This window comes from Rosa rugosa, chromosome 1 (genome assembly GCF_958449725.1).
Source record: "Rosa rugosa chromosome 1, drRosRugo1.1, whole genome shotgun sequence".
Classification (NCBI taxonomy): domain Eukaryota; kingdom Viridiplantae; phylum Streptophyta; class Magnoliopsida; order Rosales; family Rosaceae; genus Rosa; species Rosa rugosa.
Genome location: NC_084820.1, coordinates 35,735,883 through 35,757,185, shown reverse-complemented (window position 1 = coordinate 35,757,185; position 21,303 = coordinate 35,735,883). Strand labels below are relative to the sequence as shown.

The window sequence follows — 21,303 nt, the reverse complement described above, 5'->3', positions numbered from 1 at the left end:
GCTGCTGCTCTGTTTTTTTTTCTTCGTTTCGGATGCGAGGGAGAACGAGAGAGAGAGAAAGAAGAAGAAAAAAGAGAAAAAGAAAAAGAAGGAAGGAGACCCGGAGGAAAGGAAAAGGAAAAGGAAAAGGAAGAAAAAGAAAAGAAAAAAAAAGAGAATCCGAGGAAAAGAGATTATAAAAAAAGAATCTCATATTTCCAAAATTCGTAACATAATCGTACGAACTCCAAAAATTTCGTTCGACATATGCACGCGATCATATCGACGAGCTCTACAACTTTTATGAAGGAAGTTTTCCCAAATTTTGAACGTATAAAAAGTCAACTTTGTTGACCCCCTAAAAACGTTCGTTTTCGAAAATAAAATCGTTCGAACTAATTCCACAACTTTTCCAAGCTTCGTACTCGCTCCTACTATCGTGAAATCATTTCTAAAAAACCATGGAATTTAATTGGGATTTTCCGGGGTATTACAGTCTACCCTCCTTAAAGAAATTTCGTCCCGAAATTTAAGCGTAAGTCAATTCCTCTCGATTAAGGTTGACCTAAGTATAGGATCTCCATCTTTTCCAAATCTGTAGTAATCTACAAAGCCACAGCCCTTGTATAAAAATACATTCCTATGGCCACTAAATCCTTTCATCACAAACGTAAACTCACACAACAACTGCTCAACAACACTCCACATCACATACACAAAATCGTCACATGGATCATCTCATAGATCCTCACATAGATCTTCACATAGATCATCACATAGATCTTCACATAGATCATCACTCTGTACTGGCATACAAGCACAGTAAACACTCCCACAAAGTGTTTCGCTACTCAATTAGCATCACGGTAAATCTCCATAGTAAAACTTAAGCATGCACCACTCTTCACAACCATAGAGATGCATCACTCAAAACAAATCATCCCCAAAAGCACGCCAATAAATTATGTCACCCAATGATGATGACTTGGGCTTGCTCAATCCTTGGACTAAGCACTAGGGCTGGCCAATTGGGCCGAAGAAACCGAACCATCCACATTTCGAACCGGCCCAAACCACTTTGGGTTTAACATTTGGGCCTACTATTCGGGCCGAACAATTGGGCTTACTATTTGGGCCTACCAATCGGCCCACCCACTTCCAGCTCGGCTACGGTATGAAATTGTACATACCGTATATACGTATACATACCGTACAGATCGTGTATACGTATACATACCGTACAACTGTATATACGTATGCATACTGTACAGACCGTATATACGTATGTATACCGTACATACCGTATATACGTCCGTATATCAAGCATATACGAGACCCAAAAATATTTGTAAGAGGTAGGGTTCGAACTCCCGACCTCAAACACGAAGGTTTTGCTCCCAACCACTGAAGCAAGAGCTGCCTTCATTAATATATGCTCACGTGTTATATTTATTATGTCATAAGTGACATAAATGAAATAACGGGGAAGGCAAGGTTCGAAACCTCAACCTGCTGCACGAAACCTTTGTCCCCCAACCACTGGAGCACAAGCTGTGCTTAATATAATGTGTACAAATTTTATACTTATTATGTCATAAACGAACATAATAAAAATAAACGAGAGGCGAGGTTCGAACCTCAGACCTCTTGTACACGAACTGTACACTCAACCACTCGAGCACGGCTGCTCACGTTATTATCCATACCAATCCTTTTATTTAAACCAACTGTTTCAACTGTTTCAACAATTCGGCCCAAAACATCCAAGACTGTTGCAGAAACCCAGCCCAACGTATCCAAAACTGTTTCTGAAACTCGGCCCATCATGTCCAAAACTGTTTCTGAAACTCGGCCCATCAGGCCTCCACCCACAGCTACAGTGATGCCTTGATCCGAGACAGGCCCAAGTACGGCCCACTTGTGTCACGGCTTATCCCTTCCGTGATTTACGGCAGTCAAATCTGCTTTCGGCTAAAGCTGTCTGCCACAGCATCTCGAGGTTCGGCCTGTCCCCTTACACGCTCTCCACGCGCCAACAACTTTTCCGGGTTTTCGGATGACTTTAATCCAACGCGTGGATTCAAATTCTGAGATCGTTCATCCAACGGTGGAGATCTGCTCACCTTGTTCTATAAATAGGTGCATTCTGGGGAAAAACTGTTCACTCCAAAAGAAAAGAAATTTTCTTCCGAGCTCAAGCCTTTCTCTCTCAACTCTTCAGCCTTTCTCTTCTCAAATCCTTTCTTCATCAATTTCAATCCTTCTCTTCTGATCTTCTCTCCCATCTAGTTGATTCAATCCCATCTTTCCTCTGAACTTTCAGATCTTCAATCTTTTCCTCCAAATCTTCAATCCTTCTTTCTCAGATCTTTTCTTCCATTTGAAGATTCGATCTCATCTTTCCTCTGAGAATCTCAGATCTCCAATCACCAGTTCAACAACTCCAATCCTTCTAACAAAATCTCCCTCAAACACTAAACCATGTATTCCTCGATTTCCACATCCTCTCACCCCATGACCCAAGAGCCACGAACTCTGCAACTAATGGAGCTCCAAACCCCGCAACAAATGGAACCACAACAACAGCAACCAACAGAGGAGGGAGGAAACACCCAAGCAGCTGGAAGTAGTGCCAACATGGATTTCTGGCGAAGCCGTACCAGGTGGATTCCTACTCCAGAACAAATAAGAATCCTCAAGGATCTTTACTACGTCAAGGGATTTAAGTGCCCAACTACAGAGCACATTCACGAGATCTGTCTCCAGCTGAACCAGTATGGGTATGTTGAGGGTAAGAACATTTACTTTTGGTTCCAGAACGTCAGGGCTCGAGAGAAGCAGATGAATAGGTGTAATCAGGCTGCTCCAGTGCCCATGAGAACTAGTTCTCTTGGTACTGGTAGATCCATTGATCTCAATTTTGGGTCCACTGGTTCTACTGGTGCTGGTGGATCCATCGACATCAATTTTGGGCCAGCTGGTGGATCCATTGACATCAATTTTGGGTCCACTAGTTCTACTGATGATGGTAGATCCATTGATCTCAACTTTGGTTCCACCTATTCTACTGGTAATGAAGGATTTATTTATTTAAATTTTGTTTCATAATCTTCCTCACCCTTCAACACTAATACCAGTACAACTCTTTTGGCACAACAGGAGGACAAACATCCCTGCAACAACGAGGAGGAGATCACCAGGAGGTTCAAACTCTTCCTCTGTTCCCCGTGCACGGCGAGGACGTCTTTGGTAACCTGAAGGCTACTTCCGAGGAAGGTAGCGCTTTTGGTTACTATTCTGGTGGCTCAGGCGGTTACCACAGTGGCTCAAACGTTTCTCTTGAGCTCAGCCTCAACCCATCCGGAGCTGCTGACTAGGCTTAGTATAGCATAGTCCTCGCTTTTTTTTTTTTTTTTTTTTTTTTTTTTTTTTTTTTGTAAAATAAACTCAATAAGATGGTGTGCATGTTTTCTTTCCTGTTTGTTTAACCAACAACAACACCAAGGATCGAACCTTGGTCACCCAAAACTGTTTTCAAAACCATAAACAACTCTACTGCACACATCTTTCATAATGATGCAATAAAAACAATCACTCAAAAAGAATCCAACAATCAATTAAGTCGCATCGAGGTCTAGCTAGTATCCTCTGAGTCAAACCAAACACAACAATTTCATCGATAGGATTAGGGATTTATAAAGCTAAACACATCCTGAGTTAGCTAGGAAAAACCCACGTTTTTAGAGTTACTCTTACAACTCTTATAGAATCTCGATAATTCCATCTATCAATTGTTTCAACAAAAACTCACCACAATTCAATCCCTAACATTTAGCGATTCAGAAATCAAATCAAACTCCATATCACATAGTAATTCACTTGAACCACTATGGATACCTAACAAAATCACTAAAATCAATATCCGAAATTGCGTTTAACTATAACACCTAAAATCAATCACCAAAGGCACACACTCTCATCCAACATCATTCACAAGAACTGATTCTAACTCTCCCAATTAATTACACCAAAATCAACTCCATTGCAAAACTTTAAGTGTCCCGCCTACTTAAACTTAAAACACACAACAACTTCAAATTCACTGCAGCCCATCTCCATACTACGATCCAAAACTTAAGAAAACTAGTTCACCACACAAAGGCCACAAAATTCAATTTCATTCACTTGAACAAAACTATATTCACAAGTCACGGTCAGGTCATCAACCCATGGTGTTCAAATGAATAAATTTCAAATCCAGTTTTCCTTGTGAATCGTAACGTATCGTTCCAAAATGATGCAAGTAACATCAACCACGTATATAAGACACATCTCGCGAACTCAATTCAAATTCAGAATCACCAAAACTACTACTAATTCCAATTCTACCAACAATCCTGATTCTGAAGGAATTATAGTACTCAACGACAACCCAAAACAATGGTCTCTCCTCTCTAACCATCGAGCACAAAATAAAATTCTTGTCTCGCACCTTAAACCCTGCTTAACAACTTACAAGCACAAGGAAGAAGTAACCGCAATAATTCCTTCCCTAACCGCAACACTACTCACAACTCCACATGAGTCAAGAATCTATTCAAGAACATTAGTATATCCAACTTAAAAAGGCAAAATTACCATCGATTAATACTCGTATCCACATTACAGACGAGCATAGGTCCAGACCATGCCTTCAACCAAACACTTCAACAATCAAAAGAACCTCATTTCCATAAAACAATCCTCGTTGACTTAACAGAGTTGAATCAAGAGGTTCCTATTCCTCAAGGATTGTAACTCGCGGCCACTGAACTTATTCTCATACGAACCTACAAGACAACTGTAAGGTTCTAAGTACAACCCCTTCGAATATCCATCACCTAAGGAGTATAGTATGCTTGGCTAATACTTGTATAACACTTAAAACATAGTATAAGTCAAATACAAATTCATATTAACCAAGTCAATACTATAGGGAATGTATTCACGTTCCCTAAACGACCTAGCGGCCTAAACAACTCCCAACACTCACGCATACCCAATGACTTAGCCAATACCAAAGAGCACACGATGGGGATCCGCTGCAGACGGGCCATCACTCGGAAGGTATTGACACATCACCAAATATGCACCTTACGCTCTGATACCAAACTGTCACGCCCCGGATTTTGAATGATAAATTCAAATCCGAAACCTGAATAATTACAATTACAAAAAAACAAATCTCGAAACTTCGAGTTCATTATTACAATTCACTCTCACAATATATTATAAAGCTCAAATGAGCATAACACACCTCACAACTTACAATTGTTGTAAAACTCTAACAATTGCTCTAACCGCACGATCACCGTCCTGGTTCTCCTGTCCTGTAGGATTACCCGCTACACAATTTGAATAGTGTACCGGGAGTTGCAACAACACAAAACCCGGTAAGCTTTTTACAGCCAGTATGAGTAAACAAGAAAGAACTGTTGATTTATTAGATTTCAAGACTACCACAAACCCACGTTACTTTCTCACTCTCATATATATATATAGACACTTATGAGTTACTCTCAATTTAGCTCATAAGATCACTCACTCTCATATATATATGTAGACACTTATGAGTTACTCTCAATTTAGCTCATAAGATCACTCACTCTCATATATATATATATACACTTATGAGTTACTCTCAAATTCCCTCATAAGATTTCCCAACATTTGGTAGACAGACTCATATATATATATAGACCCTTATGAGTTACTCTCAATTTCCCTCATAAGGTTACCATATATATATTGACACTTATGAGTTACTCTCAATTTCACTCATAAGGTCACTCCACATTTGGCAGACAGACTAGAGCTCTAACTGAACGTAACCACTCGTCCGGCCGCAGACGTGATTACGATTTAATACTATTAATAACCACCAGCCCGGTACGAGAGCGTGATTCACTAATAGATGCCATGGTCACCTCGTGACCTAGTGATCTCCACAGATCACAACAATTTATTGTTCCTCAACAATAAAACTCAACACCTCTCACAATATATTGTTTCTCAACAATAAACTCAATACCTCTCACAATGTATTGTTTCTCAACAATAACTCAACACAACTCCAACAATACATATTATTTCACGTAAATAATATATATATAGACATTCACACAGGAATGTCTAGTAACACCAACAATAGTTCATATGATTGCAACAAAATAAGCAATTAATTGTATTGGGTTCGTAATATGAACCACGTGAGGTTTACTCACCTCGATAATCCCGCTGCGTCTTCAATTCAGCTCAAAATACGATCCACAATCGTCCACCAACTCAAACCGTCAATCACCTAGTCAGATACGATCTTAACTTAGCAATCATTCATAAACCACACATATACGGAAATCCAACGGTCGGATTCTAATTTAATGATGATCCAACGGTCAGATCGAATTTATATGATGATCCAACGGTCGGATCCTCACGGATCGCCCTTAGGATCATCCTCCAAAATTATCACGAAGATCCAACGGTCGGATCTTCCTGAATCGTCCTTACAAACATCTCCACAAATTTTTATGGAAATCCGACGGTCGGATTCTCACGAATCGCCTTCCGAAACACTATTTCACAATTATACGAAGATCCAACGGTCGGATCTTCGTCCGTGACCTCTCAAAGTCATCAGAACAGTCATACGATCAACATATCAAAACTACAAGTCCATCGGACTGTCCGATCTTCAAGAAACATTAATCGAACGATCGAAATTAATCGAAATCATAAAATTCATAACTAAATCATACGATATCCAAAAATTGCGTATAATATATCGAAATGATCGTATCGACATGTAGAACACAAAAATGGACAGAAACTGTCCTTGGGGTGGCCGGAGGTCGCCGGAAACCACCATCACAGTGGCGGCACCGCCACCCATTCAAAGTCAAAATTAGCCAAAACTTCCAACATGAAAGTTCTTTATTTTTACATGCTGGTCAATATTCATAACTAGCACAAGATCAGAAATTAATGGGAAGAGGTTGAAAAATACCAAAACAGTCGAGTTGGCCGGAAAATCTGCAGAAACCGGCGAGCTCCAGTTTGACGTAAAAAGGTCCTCCAATGGCTTCGATCCCTTCTGGATATTTGTTCAGAAGTTCAAGGTGAGCTCTCCAGTTCAAGAATCACTCAAAACGAACCTCCACAACTCGAGATATCGAGCTCCACAGTCCGGTTTCGATCTAGGTCGGGTTGAGCTTCCAGTCGCCACCACAAGCCACGCCGCCGTGCAAGGTTACTTCTGGGAGCTTCAGGAAGTTGAGGTGAGCTCGTGGGTGAAGTTTGATGATCTTTGGTGGCTTGTAGCTCGAGATATCAAGCTTCGAACCAAAACTGGGCTGAATCGGACTCGTGCCTCCGCCGTCGTTTCCGGTCGTACCGCCGCGCAAGGCTGCCTCCAGCATCTGCGCAAGGTTGAGGCGAAACTAATGGCGGTGGTCCGACGCCGTTTGGTGGACTAAGGGAGGAGCTATTGATCGAAGAGCTGCTGCTCTGTTTTTTTTCTTCGTTTCGGATGCGAGGGAGAACGAGAGAGAGAGAAAGAAGAAGAAAAAAGAGAAAAAGAAAAAGAAGGAAGGAGACCCGGAGGAAAGGAAAAGGAAAAGGAAAAGGAAGAAAAAGAAAAGAAAAAAAAAGAGAATCCGAGGAAAAGAGATTATAAAAAAAGAATCTCATATTTCCAAAATTCGTAACATAATCGTACGAACTCCAAAAATTTCGTTCGACATATGCACGCGATCATATCGACGAGCTCTACAACTTTTATGAAGGAAGTTTTCCCAAATTTTGAACGTATAAAAAGTCAACTTTGTTGACCCCCTAAAAACGTTCGTTTTCGAAAATAAAATCGTTCGAACTAATTCCACAACTTTTCCAAGCTTCGTACTCGCTCCTACTATCGTGAAATCATTTCTAAAAAACCATGGAATTTAATTGGGATTTTCCGGGGTATTACACTTTTGCTCCGTTTCGATCCGATCGGGGTTGAGCTCTAGCCGCCTCCAGAGATAGCGCCGCCGTGCAAGGGTGCTTCTGAGAGTTTCAGATGGTTGAAGCGAACCTGTGGATGGAGTTTGAGAAGGTTTCGTGATCGGTAACTCGAGCTACCAAGCTTGGAACCAAATCGGGGCTGGACGAACCCGATCTCTTCGCCGTCTTTTCCGGCTGTGCCGTGACCCAAGATCGCCGCAGGTAGCTTTGCAAGGCTGAGACGAAGCCACTGGAGGTTGTCCGGCGTCGATTGATGGCCGGTGGAGGAAGGGAGAGAACGGAGGGCGTTGCTCTGTTTCTTTCTGTGTTTTCGGACAAGAGAGAGAGAATGAGAGAGAGTGAGAGAGCTCGTGACAGAGAAAAAGAAAAGAGAAGCAATTATGCTTGGGACGAAAGAGGGAGACCGAGACAGCCAAAAGGAAGAGTGAAAAGCTAAAGGAAGAGGTGAAATGTTCGTATTATTCCTCCAACGAGGTTCGTATTATTCTCCCAACGAGGTTCGTATTATTCCTCAAACGAGGTTATTACAGCATTGGTCATTAAAACTAGCAAATTTGGTCACTAAATTTGGTTAGTGACCAAATTCGGGTGGTCACTATAGGTCCCTCACTGATTCTATTTAGTGACCAACAATTGTAAGTTGGTCACTAATTCGAAATGTCTTCAATGACCACAATTTTTGGTCACTAATTCAAAATGTCTTTAGTGACCATGATATGGTCACAAATGATAATGACATTAGTGACCTACATGTTCATCACTAAATTGTGATACCAATGGTCACTAAATTGAATAATTTTAGTGACCATATTACTAGGTCACTGATAATTTGGTAACTAAATTGGCAACTATTCTAGGTTGTTAAGTTTGATGTTAATAACCAACAAACTTGATCACTAAGTGTGTCGCTACATTTTCAAAATGGAGACAATGTACATTTTTTCATGCAATAACCTTCTAAAAGTAGCATTCAATATATAGTCCAACACCACAAAGTGAAATGTACTCTAAAACCAGTCAATATCTCCATCTTGAAATACTACATTTGCAAATCCAAAATATAGAGATGTTAATATCCATCCTTGATAACAATTTCAAAATAGACAAAATGATAGGAGCATTTTTATGCGACGTTTTAATAATTATTTCCTCATATTTTTCATAGTTATTTCCGTTACTTCATCATTTTTAATCTATTTTCTATTTTCTAGGTACATCGAATAAATGGAGAAGAAATGAGCTTAAAGGCAGAAGGGATGCAGAAATGAGCTTAAATGAAGAAATGGAGTTTTCCTGGTCTGACTAGGAATCTCAGTCAACGCAGGAATCCTGATGAGGCTAGGAAACCTGAAGGCATTAGGAGACCACATGACTTGAAGATATTATGGGAGATTAAATCTGATTTTTGCATGGGAAATCAAGGAGATTACGTTGAGAAAATCAAGGGAGAGTTTCAAGGGATTGTGCAACAAGAAAAGGCTCAAAACAAGTCCAGATTCGTTCCTTAATTCCCTCAAGATATGTTGGCTGAAATTAGAGAATAAAATCTGCAATTTTAATGTGAAAATCAAGAGAAAATCAAGGGGAGGATGTTAAGGATAAAGCCATGGAGAGATTTAAGGGAGAAAAGGTCCAAAATGCGTCCGGATACATTGTCTAGGTTCATGCCTAGATATTTGGCCGAAAATTAAGAGAAAAATCAGATAAAATCTTGGGAAAATCAGCAACAATATATATTAGGGATTGATTTTGAAGCCTTTTTGATTGGTTGAGTGACATGGCAGAGCTGACGTGGAGCTACGTGATTGGTCGAAGCTGTGTGGTGCAACCAGAAAATTCTTCGGAAATTAAATTCATGAAGCCTTGCCTTCCCCTATATATAGCCTCCTCTTTAGACGTTTTAGACACACCACCACACAAACACAACAACACCACAACACCTCTTCATTAGAAAAATTCTCTCCATTCTCTAGTCTTCAGAAGCTCTCTGCGTCTCAACCAAGGAGGAGAAGAAGTCATGCAATACATCAAGATTCTAGCCACCATCCACCCTTGGTCGTTCCTAGAAGATTGCTTGCTTTCAAGGATCTTCGAGTTCTTCGTCTCAAGGCTTGTCATTCATCTTTCACGGTCTATTTCATACTTGCTTTTATTTTCCTTTGTTTGATTTCGTAGAGTTATGAATTCTAGTTAACATGACGTTAAGGGAAAAGTTTAAAGCCCATTTATATGTTTTGAAATAAAATTGTGATTTTTATATGTTGATTTATATGTTGCTTATGTGAGATTGCTTGATTGATTTTGTTTTATAGAAAACTTTTATATGTATGTGTTCTTTGGTGGCCAACTTAGGATATATGCATGTAATTGTAGCTAGATTTAAGTAGTAAAGGCTTTGGACAAAAGTCGAAATCAATTAAGGAGGATTGCAAATAGATGAACTTTTTCATACTAGGTTGTGCACTTTGGTTGACATCCTTTCTTTGTTCTTCATGCATTGAATGTGTTCTTGATTAGCTAGCTTTCTAGACTATGATTGCATGTTCAATAGGTTTAATTTAGGTGCTTTCACTTAGATTAAATATTGAAGGAAAGTAAAAAATGGGAAATCGTTTGCTTATTAACGTTTCACATGGTCAACTTATTTCTCATGACATAGAAAATCAACTATAGGAATTGTAATTGGATTTCATTCATATGGATATGGTTTTTATCTTTATTTCTTGCGTTCCACCCTTGTATATATGTTTTTACTTTTTCTTTATTTTATTTATTTATTTATTTATTTTATATTCCTAAGACCCCCTTATTTGTGTTTACTTGTATATATTTCTTTTCTTTGTTTTATTTTTGTAAATAATACTTTTTACTTTTACTAATTAATTAATTGTTTTTGCAATTACAGGTGTACCCTCAATCCCCGGCTAGAACGATCCCTACTTATTCTATACTGACAACTACATGCAGGGTTAAATTGCGCGCTTACTTTTAGCGTATCACAAAACTACATTCAAGTCTTTCTAGAAGTTCAATGAGCCTTCAATGAGAGTTTGCAAGATGTACGTACTTTTTGAAGCTTAGACCAAATCTGCAATATAACAAAACATATATAGCAAGTTATAACCTTCATCCTAATGTAGTAAGAGTTGCATCTAAAAAGGCCTAGTATTCACTATACACTATAATTATGTTTCCATAATATAATATAATTGCAACAGCCCAAGTGACTCATGTATGCATACCTTTAGTTTTGGGATAATTGTGCCATCAATTTAAGTAAAAGTGTGTCAGTCTGATTTTGTCTTGCCTTTAGTGCCTCCAACTCTTCATTTTGTTGAGTGGCTCTAGCCTTCACTGCCTCTAACTCTTCATTTTGCTGAGCTGCACCAGCTTTGACTGTCTTTAACTCCTCATTTTGTTGAGCTGCAGTAGACTTCACAGCCATCAACTCCTCTGCAAGCTGCATTGCTCGTCTTTCTGCTTGATCTGCCCTTTGATTTGCCTCCCTTAATTGAGCATCATTTGCTGCAAGTTTAGATCTTTTAGGCTTTGGCCCAGCTCATAAGCCTCGTATATAGCCTGATCGAGGTGGACCAACAATTTTCGAGAGAACTTTATCATAGATCTCATCTTCAGACATTATTTCACCAGTTTCTTCATTCATTTGTGGCTCGTTTTGTAGATTCTTCATCTCTTCCTACAAAAGAGTGGACATGTATGTATATATATATATATATATATATATATATATATATATATATATAAACCATTTTGTAAGTACTGTTATTTTTACAATAAAACAATAATTGAAATAAAAAATATAGCAACTCACAAAAGCATTCTTTGCAGTATCACCAACCCATGCAGATTTCTTTTCGCTATATCGTGTGAGCTTGAAAAGGTCAATACGACCAACTTCCTCTCCATTCTCAGGATTTCGCTATTTTAGTTTAACCACAACCCAAAATATATGTCACATACACCTTTCATAGTTGAACATGCCTTAACAAAAAAAACTGAAATTGAAGCTTACATTTTCAGTTCTAAGGCGACTAAATGCCTTTGTCCCTGCACAATGTATTATCTCCAACTTATCTCTGTTTTTCCTGTTTTTTTCACTTGTTTCTTGTATAAAAATCAAATCACAAACTCCACAATCTATAGCAAGTACAACTGTAGATGAAAAAAAAAATTACTAATTGGCTTGAAAAAATAAACATTGAAAGAATTCTAGCCAGCCACTTTCCATCTTGCCACAGATTTGCGATCAAATAGTTCCAATCTTCCTCTTCCACATCTTCAGGTCAATTTTCTACAGCTTCCGCTATTGAGTCATATTTCAGAAATTTCTTACGCAAATTATAGCGCCAAGTGGTAAAATATCTCATCATATGTTTCTCAATTGCCTCATCCACATGAGACTCATTGCTCAACTTGAATTTTTCCTAATATCATATGATACCATATTAGCAAACAAGGCAGATTTAATGTGATAGACAATAATTTTTTGTACATAATTTAGGTCTAGTATATTTGAAGAAAATGGAATGGTATACTTACACGGGCATGGCGAATTAGCAAAGCAACATCTTCTCTTGAGAGCTCAGACCACTTCTTAATTTGCAGTGGAACATTTTTTCGAACAAAGCACCCCATACCTGTAATGTAGAATTGACAATTTGTTCCTACAGCTCTCATAGTATGCTTTGGAATATCAATATCAAGTTGAACACCATCGCGCTTCCTCTTGGATAGCTCAAGACATCGAGTCTCACCACGCACTTTCTTGCAAACTGCACCACCTACATGAATTATCAAACTGATCATATAAAACAATAATTTAAAATACTATTTATACCATTAAATTATCAAAGCTCAGTTGACAAATTATTTTTGTTTTACTTATTAATCATATTATGTACATTTTGTTTCATTACTTACTATTAGTATTAGTGATCTCTTCTACCGTGGGAGAACAAGCAACTTGAGTAGGCTCTGTGGGATTTGCAGTTGAAGTTGACTCTTGTTGAATAGAAGTTGATCCTTGGTTAATAGAAGTTGACCCTTGCTTAACAGAAGTTGATCTTAGCATTCGCATAAGTGGTGATGATTGAACTTGAGGTGGACAATGATGTTTTGGAACATGAGTAGGAATGGAAGTGATAATCTGCTCTATTGATGAGTGCAATGGGGCTGCCGGTGCTTGTGCTGGTGTTGTAGGCTTGCTTAAAGACTTTGCATGCTTTGAAATATTTTGAGTAGGAATGGAAGTGATAATCTGCTCTACTGATGAGTGCAATGGGGCTGCCGATGCTTGTGCTGGTGTTGTAGGCTTGCTTCAAGACTTTGCAAGCTTTGAAATCTTTTGAGTAGATGATCGCATTTGGTGTTGTGGCAGTGCATTCGTCCGCAATTGATGTAGAAACCTTGGACCTTGTCTACCATTAGCCATAATGATATATATACACACACAACCTGTCATGAAAAAAAGAGCTATTAGCATGACTCTAAATCTCTTGAAGTAATTGTTTTAATGCTTACCTTATACAACAAAATAAATATATTTATCCTAATGCATTAAACAAACTAATGAACTAGTATCAAAATGAACTTGGAAGTTAGAATTAAAAACCCAAGCTTTGTATGACATTGACATACATATGATAAAATCATGACAATACAAAATTGTGGAATAGAATATGCATGGATTCTATTACGCAGAGTCGCCCTTGATATCATCATAAGACATCAACTCATTATCTTCATCATTAAAGTCGCCATCTTCTGCATCGCTATCTTTAGCATTCAAATCAACAACGATCATTTCTATGTCATCTCTATGTAATGACGTCTCTCCAACATCAACTTCAATTGAATCAACATACCCATGTGACTATTGCTGATATGGATCTTCTACCTCCTCTAATGAATCACCCACTTCAGTTTCTTTTTCTGTAAAATCATACATCCCTCTAGGCAGCGACCTTTCTACAACACGCCAATTACTACCATGCTTTGTATCTTTCAAATAGTATACCTGCTGTGTTTGACATGCCAATGCAAATGGATCATTCATATACCATTTTTTGGTAAAATTAACACTTGTAAACTGGTTCTCATCAACTTGAATTCCCCTTCTTGCATTGAGGTCCAGCCAATCACACTTGAAAATGACCACCTGATTATTTCCAAGGTATGATAACACAATTATATCTTTCAAAACACCATAAAAGTCGATACTTTTACCACGATGCTCTCCTTTGACTACCACTCCATAGTTTTGAGTTTTTTTATTTGCGTCGCGTTTCTGAGTATAAAACCTTATGCCATTATACACGCACTATATCGTGCCACTTCATGCTGAGGTCCACTGGCCAAGTTTAGTAAGGATTCAACATCTTCTGTTGAACCCTCAACTTGCATCTGTTGAACCTATTTACACAACTTACCAATATTAGACTAAGCAATGAAAAATACACAAGTACAGTTTGGAATTATATATGCTAAAATATTCATCACTCACACGTCGTAAAAACCATTTATGAAACTTCTGTTGTTGTTCTTTTCCTATGTTTGGAATATTTTGCCTCTCAAGTTCTGCTTTATGTTCCTTGCATGCAGAACGAAATATTCAGAACTTGGCCAAATTATTGCGCATTAAGAATACACATCTACATTACAGCAGCTCATGTACCTTATATATGGCAGTACTTCATCGCAATTATTCAGCACATACCATCGAATCCTTGCAAAGTCAGTTAGGCTAAGAACATCATCAACTGCTCCCTTTAACAACTTAACATTCTGTGTGAAAACAGATGAACCCATCCTTCTCTCACTTACATCATGGTTCCTGTCTACTTGGTTAAACTTTGTCTCAACATCACGAAAGTACGTGGAGAAAAATGTCAGGCATTCACAATCACAATAACCTTCCGCAATTGATCCTTCGGGCTGGGCTTTGTTTCTACAATAATCCTTTAAGTTATGCATTTTTCTGCAAAGAAATGTAAATAACAGTTAATACCAAACTATGTATACATAAAGTAATCCAATTATGTTACAAATAAAGATTAATGAGGTAAAAGAAGATAAATTTTCTTATCCAAAATAAATCGAAAATGATGCAGTTCTAGTGAAGCAATGAACTAACATTCTCAACAAATTGATAGTCTTTTTAGCACTAGTACAACAAAAGAAATAAGTGCATCAGCACAATAAAGAAAAATATATGCATCAGCACAACCACATCAACACAACCCCAAATATAGAAGCATCAGCACGTACCAAAGAAGAAGAAAAAATTTAAATGCACCACCACAACCACAAATATAGAAGCATCAGCACATGCCAAAAAGAAATAAATGCATCAACACAACCACATAAGAAATTAAAGCTTCTAAATATTACCTCTCAAATGGAAACATCCATCGGTATTGTACTGGTCCAGAAAGTATGGCCTCATAAGCCAAGTGAATTGGCAAATGAGTCATAATGTTGAAAAATGAGGGTGGGAAGTTCAACTCTGACTTGTATAGGAGTACAACAATATCCTTATCTAGTCTTTCTAAAACATCCAATCTCAAAGTCTTGGAAGTCAACTCCTTAAAGAATAAACATAATTTTATAATGACATCACGAACATCTTTAGACAAGTACCCACGCAAGGCAACAGGAAGAAGTCGCTGCAATATAATGTGGCAATCGTGACTTTTCAAACCATAAATCTTAGAATCAGCACTGTTCACACAATTAGAGATATTTGAAGCCATGCCATCTGGAAGTTTCGTACAACTACAGAACTCACAAAAACCCTTCGTCTCATCTGTATTAAAAGTGTAATATGCTGGTCTAAACTTAATCACACCATCAATACATTTAGGGTGTAAATCAGACTTGATGCCCATCTCTTCCATATCAAGACGAGTCTTATATGAGTCCTTCGTCTTACCTTCAGTGTCCATCAATGTACCCAAAATATTATCACAAATATTTTTTTCTATGTGCATTACATCAAGATTGTGGCGTAGCTTGAGTGTGTGCCAATAGGGTAAGTAAAAGAAAATGCTTCGTTTTTTCCAATTCAAATGATCAGCACAACGCTTTCTCTTCTTCCCCTTTCCAAAACATGGTTGTGAAACATGAGTCAATTGGCGAACCGCATCATCCCCTGATAATAAAGCAGGTTTTAATCTCTTCTCAACTTTACCATTAAACTCCAAATTTTTTTTGAATCTGTGATTTTGTGGCAGAAAACGACGATGATCATAATATACAATTTTTTGCCAATTGTTCAACCATTGATGAGGTGTCTGGTCATTGCAAGTAGGACACGCCATTTTTCCTTTGGTACTCCATCCAGAAAAATTTGCATATGCAGGAAAGTCGTTTATTGTCCACAATAATGCAGCTCTTAAACGGAAATTGTGTCCAGAACCAGCATCATATGTATCAACCCCAACCTCCCATAATTGCTTTAATTCTTTGATTAACGATTGTAGAAACACGTCAATGTCATTTCCAGGAGCTCTTGGTCCAGGAATAAGCAATGACATCATGAAGTATGGATCTTTCATGCATTTCCACGGCGGAAGATTGTATGGAACAAGAAAAACAGGCCACATGCTATAAGAGGTACTTAAATTACCAAATGGATTAAAGCCATCAGATGATAATCCAAGCCTAACATTGCGAGAATCCATAGCAAATGACTCATGCTTTAGATCAAAGTCCTTCCACACTTGAGAATCAGCAGGATGCCTCATATACTCATTATCTGGTCGTTTATCCTTGTGCCATTTCATATCTACAGCCGTTTTCTTCGATATAAATAATCTTTGCAGCCTTGGAGTTAATGGAAAGTATCTCAAGATTTTCTGGGGAATCTTCTTCTTCCCATTATCAAAAGAGTACCTAGGTTCCTGACATATCGGACACTCCAATTTATCTTCATACTCCTCCCAAAAGAGTACACAATCATTTTTACATGCATTGATCTTGTCATAACTAAGACCCAAGTCTCGTATAATCTTCTTTGATTCATAATGAGATCTAGGACATGTATTTCCATCAGATAATGCCTCTTTCACTAACTCAAGCAATGCTGAAAAGAACTTGTTGCTACCATGAAACATTATCTTTAAATGAAGCAGCTTTACAATGAAGGATAATTTAGAGAATTTTCGACAACCAGGATATAATTCTTGCTCTGCATCCCTCATCAATCGTCTAAACTTATTTTCTTCCATAATAGGGACAAGTTTTTGAGATTCCCTATCATCATGAGCTTGGAATTCATTAAACATTTCAACTACAACATCAACATTCTCTTCATTTTCAGATTCCAAAATGTCATCTTCTAGTTCAAAATCATCGTCATTTTCTCCATGATCTGTCCACTTAGTGTAATCCTTAGCCATTCCATTTGCATATAAATGATCCTCAACTTGGTCTGGGCTATATTTACGAAAATTATTGCAATCCATTCACGGACAAGGTATCAAATCAGACCCTGGCTTCATGTGGGCAATTGCGAAATTCATGAATTGTTTCATGATAGGAGCATTTTAATGCGACGTTTTAACTGTAAATCCCTACATTTTCTGAGTTATTTCCTTAATAAAACTCTGTTTAGGAAAGTTTCCATTCTTCGATTGGGAAAGTTCCTATTTGTAGAAAGTTTCCATTTTGTAGTTTCTATTTTTCATTTTTAGAAAGTTTCCCATTTTAGTTTAGGAAAGTTTCCGTTTTTCATTTTAGGAAAGTTTCTATTTTTCATTAACAGTTTCTATTTTCAGGTACTTGGAATAAATGAGCTGAAATGAGCTCATAAATGGAAAGAGGAACAAGCCAACGTTGGAGGGAACAAAGACAAGCCACTAGAGGATGCAGAAATGAGCAGAAATGAAGAAAAGAAGTTTTCCTGTTTCCACCAGGAAATCCTGTCCAAGAAAGGAAATGATTCCTAGGCCGTCCATAAAGTGTGATCGAAAATATTGAAGTGTCATGATGTTAAGAAGCTTCTTGAAGACATTAGAAGATGACATGGCAAGGAAGTGACGCAAGAAGGCCCAAGAACTTCATGGAAATTGGATTTTCGGCAAAAATGGATATAGGCCCAAGGGAGCTAGGGTTTTGTGACGTCAAAGAAGTAAAGTTGGAGTAAAACCCTATGTTGCCGTGAATTATCAAGAGAGAAACAAGGAGCAACGTGAAAATCAAGCAAAGTGACGCCAAAGAGATTTTCTAGGGAGACTTTTAAGGGAAGAAGAAGTGTGGACAACAAGAAAAGCTCAAAAGGTGTCTAGATTCATCCCTAGAATCCCTAAAGGAGTTTTGGCCGAAATTGAAGTATAAAATCAGAAAATATCTCTTATATTTCGGCAACTAAATAATAAGAAGGTATTTTAGAGAATTTTGATTGGTTGGACCACATCATAGGGCTTACTTGGCAAGTTCTCATTGGTGGAAGCTATGTGGAATTATCAATTTAATTCCATGGAAAACAAAGAAGAAATACACGGCTTGGAGACCAAGTTTGCCGTTCCCTATATAATCCCCTCATTTTAGACGTCTAGGCCCGCCCTTCTACACACTTTACACTTTAGAAAAATTCAGAAAACCATCTTGTTGCCTTGAGCATCTCTTTCCCTCTCTCCATCCTCTAGAGCAAGCCATGGAATTCAAGCAAGGCCAAAGAAGAGAAGAAAAAGCCGTGACCTATTCCTCCACCATCACCATTGAAGACTTGCTTTCAAGCTTCAAGGATTTCTACGCCAAACATCCATCCTCATCTTCCATCCACGGTGTAATTCGACCTCTACTTTGTAACCTTTGCTTTGAATTTCGTTGGTTTTGTTTTAGTTGACATGTATGTTTGAACAAGGTTTTTAATTCTGAAATTTATGAATTGAATGAGAGTTTCGATCTTATATTGTAAGTCTTAGTTGCTTTTGTGAGAATCATTTGATTAAATTTGCTTAATAGATATTTTGTATTTTGATCTTTTGTGGTTCGAAACACTTAGGGTTTTTATATGAATGGTGCTAGATTTAAGAACATGAATCAACTTTTTGGTTTTGTGTAACTTGAATTGAAAGGTAGTAAAGGTTTTGTGCAAAGACCGAATTTAATTAAAGAGGATTGCAATTAGGTGGACTTTTTCATACTAAGTTGCACACTTGAGTTGATAGCCTTTCTATGTGTTTCATGCGTTAAACATGTTATGATTGTGTAGCTTTCTAGAGCTTGAATGCATGTTTGATAGGATTAATCTTTGTGCTTTCACTTAGGTTAATTAGCATTGAAAAGTAAAATATGGGAAATTATTTGCTTTGAATATTTCACATGATCAACTCCTTTCTCATGACTTAGATAAACAATATTAGGGTTGAATCGAATTCAACATGGTTTTGGTTTTGATCTTTGCTTCTCTCATTCCATTCGTGTAGTTATGTTTTTATGTTTCAATTATCTGCTTTACTTAGTTAATTTTCGAAAACCTAAATCCAAAAACCCCCCTTTTTCGTAAATATGTTTATACTTTGTTTTATTTTTCTGTAAATAATTGTCTTTGTATTTTTATTGACAGGTGTACCCTCAATCCCCAGATTAGATGGATCCCTATTTACTGTGTACTAACGATGACATTTCAGGGTTAAATTATGCGCTTGCTTTTAGCGTATCATTTCACCCCATTGATATATTCTATCCTTCCCCTAGTGGGTAACTGAATCCAACTTCTATCCATCAACGATAGGACTAACTCTAGCAAATATTAGAAAAGTGACAGTAAACTAAGTTATAACAACTAAATTTCAACAGAAAGCTATTCAATAAAGGACCATCTTGCTTTGATTATACTAGCCACTACAAGGAAAAACCCTTTTAGAGACAAAACTGTTTTGTCACCAATTAGTACAATTTTGTCACCAACTGGTATGGGTGACGAAATGATTTTGTCACTAATTTTGTCTCTAAAACAGCGTGACAGATTCTCATTAGTGACAAACTGTAAATTCGGTCACCCAATCATAAGGGCGACAAAATTCATTTCGTCCCCTATACACCTGCATTTTGTCTCCTAAAACCTTTCACAATTGCCCAAGAAACTCTAAATCGGGGTAACTTGATTAAGGGTGACAAACAGATTTTGTCACCCATTTTCTTACCATACAAGCATAAACTGATTACATTTTTTTTTTGTTTAATTAATAGATAATATTACTGATTATTTATATCAGTTTACTTGATATAATAAACAAGATTGAAATAAGCAATAGCCAAATTGAAACATTCACTACTCCAATAAAAAGATGACAAATGTAGCATTGATCAACTCCAATCCAGCTTCAATGTACTAAATCGACAACATAAACAAGTTCTCTAACTAAGGACTAAAATGATACTAGCATATGTAGCCTAGAAACAGTAGCTCCTAATACATATTATCTGCATTCTCATCTTCATGTTCTTCCTCATCCGTATCCCGGTGCATATCACCATCCCCCGAACAATGAATGACTCTGCTCTTCACAATCTCAACCTCATCCTTATCCCTACGCCTATTACCATCGCCCAAACAATGAATGACTCTGCTCTTCATGACCTCGACCTCAACCTCATTTGCCAAGATATCTATCTGCACAGAGACAGGAACTTCTAGCTATCTCATCAAAATAAATATTTGGAATGCAAAACATTAGATGGCTTAAACATACGTACTAGCGGCATGCTAAGTTACAAGAATGTATCAAAAACCAAGTAATAAAACTATTCGATACAATTTTTTGCACATAAGCTTTCTATATGGTCTGAAAGGCACTAGCACTATTAATTACAGTTCATCTAGTTCTTCAATTAAGAGACTAGTAGTCTTAGGTTCTAATAGAAGCTTGAAAAGCATTATATCCGAGATGAACGCAGGAGAGTTATCATTCACCTAAAATATCACATGGCTCAAATTAGTTCAGCAAACAATGGATTGAGATCAGTAGTTACAAAATAAGAATATTGAAAGGATGTCCATAAAATATTTGAGCTCCAAATGTCAAGTAATCTGAACATACAACTAGACCCAAAGAGAAAAGAGAAAGAAAAAGCAACAGATCAACCATACTAGGACTTGAAAATTGCAGTAACATAAATTGACAAGTAAGACTGAAAGTACCAACTCAAATGAAAAATAAAAACGAGAAGGTTGCTTATCTTAAGTCACAAAAACAGACAAGTGTATGTAGGAATATAGTCTCCACTTTAGTAATGCCAAAGCCTTGACAAGTC

The 21,303-nt window shown here is 37.6% G+C and overlaps 2 protein-coding genes and 1 long non-coding RNA gene across 3 annotated transcripts; all 3 read right to left on the bottom strand.

Moving 5' to 3' along the window:
* Nucleotides 1-11,554: 11,554 nt before the first annotated feature.
* LOC133724755 (uncharacterized) lies at nt 11,555-12,148 on the bottom strand. The gene is made up of 3 exons (XR_009853971.1): nt 12,056-12,148; nt 11,855-11,962; nt 11,555-11,719 (listed from the first exon to the last, which is right to left on the bottom strand). It is a non-coding gene; the product is annotated as an uncharacterized LOC133724755 (long non-coding RNA).
* A 114-nt stretch (nt 12,149-12,262) lies between these two features.
* Nucleotides 12,263-13,114, bottom strand: LOC133726775 (uncharacterized). The gene is made up of 3 exons (XM_062154393.1): nt 12,964-13,114; nt 12,583-12,824; nt 12,263-12,467 (listed from the first exon to the last, which is right to left on the bottom strand). The coding sequence occupies exons 1-3, from the start codon at nt 13,112-13,114 to the stop codon at nt 12,327-12,329; spliced, it is 534 nt and encodes a 177-aa protein (XP_062010377.1). The 3' UTR covers nt 12,263-12,326.
* A 621-nt stretch (nt 13,115-13,735) lies between these two features.
* LOC133726765 (uncharacterized) lies at nt 13,736-17,507 on the bottom strand. The gene is made up of 6 exons (XM_062154380.1): nt 15,433-17,507; nt 14,734-15,019; nt 14,546-14,632; nt 14,350-14,454; nt 13,957-14,200; nt 13,736-13,887 (listed from the first exon to the last, which is right to left on the bottom strand). Exons 1-6 carry the CDS (start codon nt 17,505-17,507, stop codon nt 13,736-13,738), a joined length of 2,949 nt encoding a protein of 982 aa, XP_062010364.1.
* Nucleotides 17,508-21,303: the final 3,796 nt, after the last annotated feature.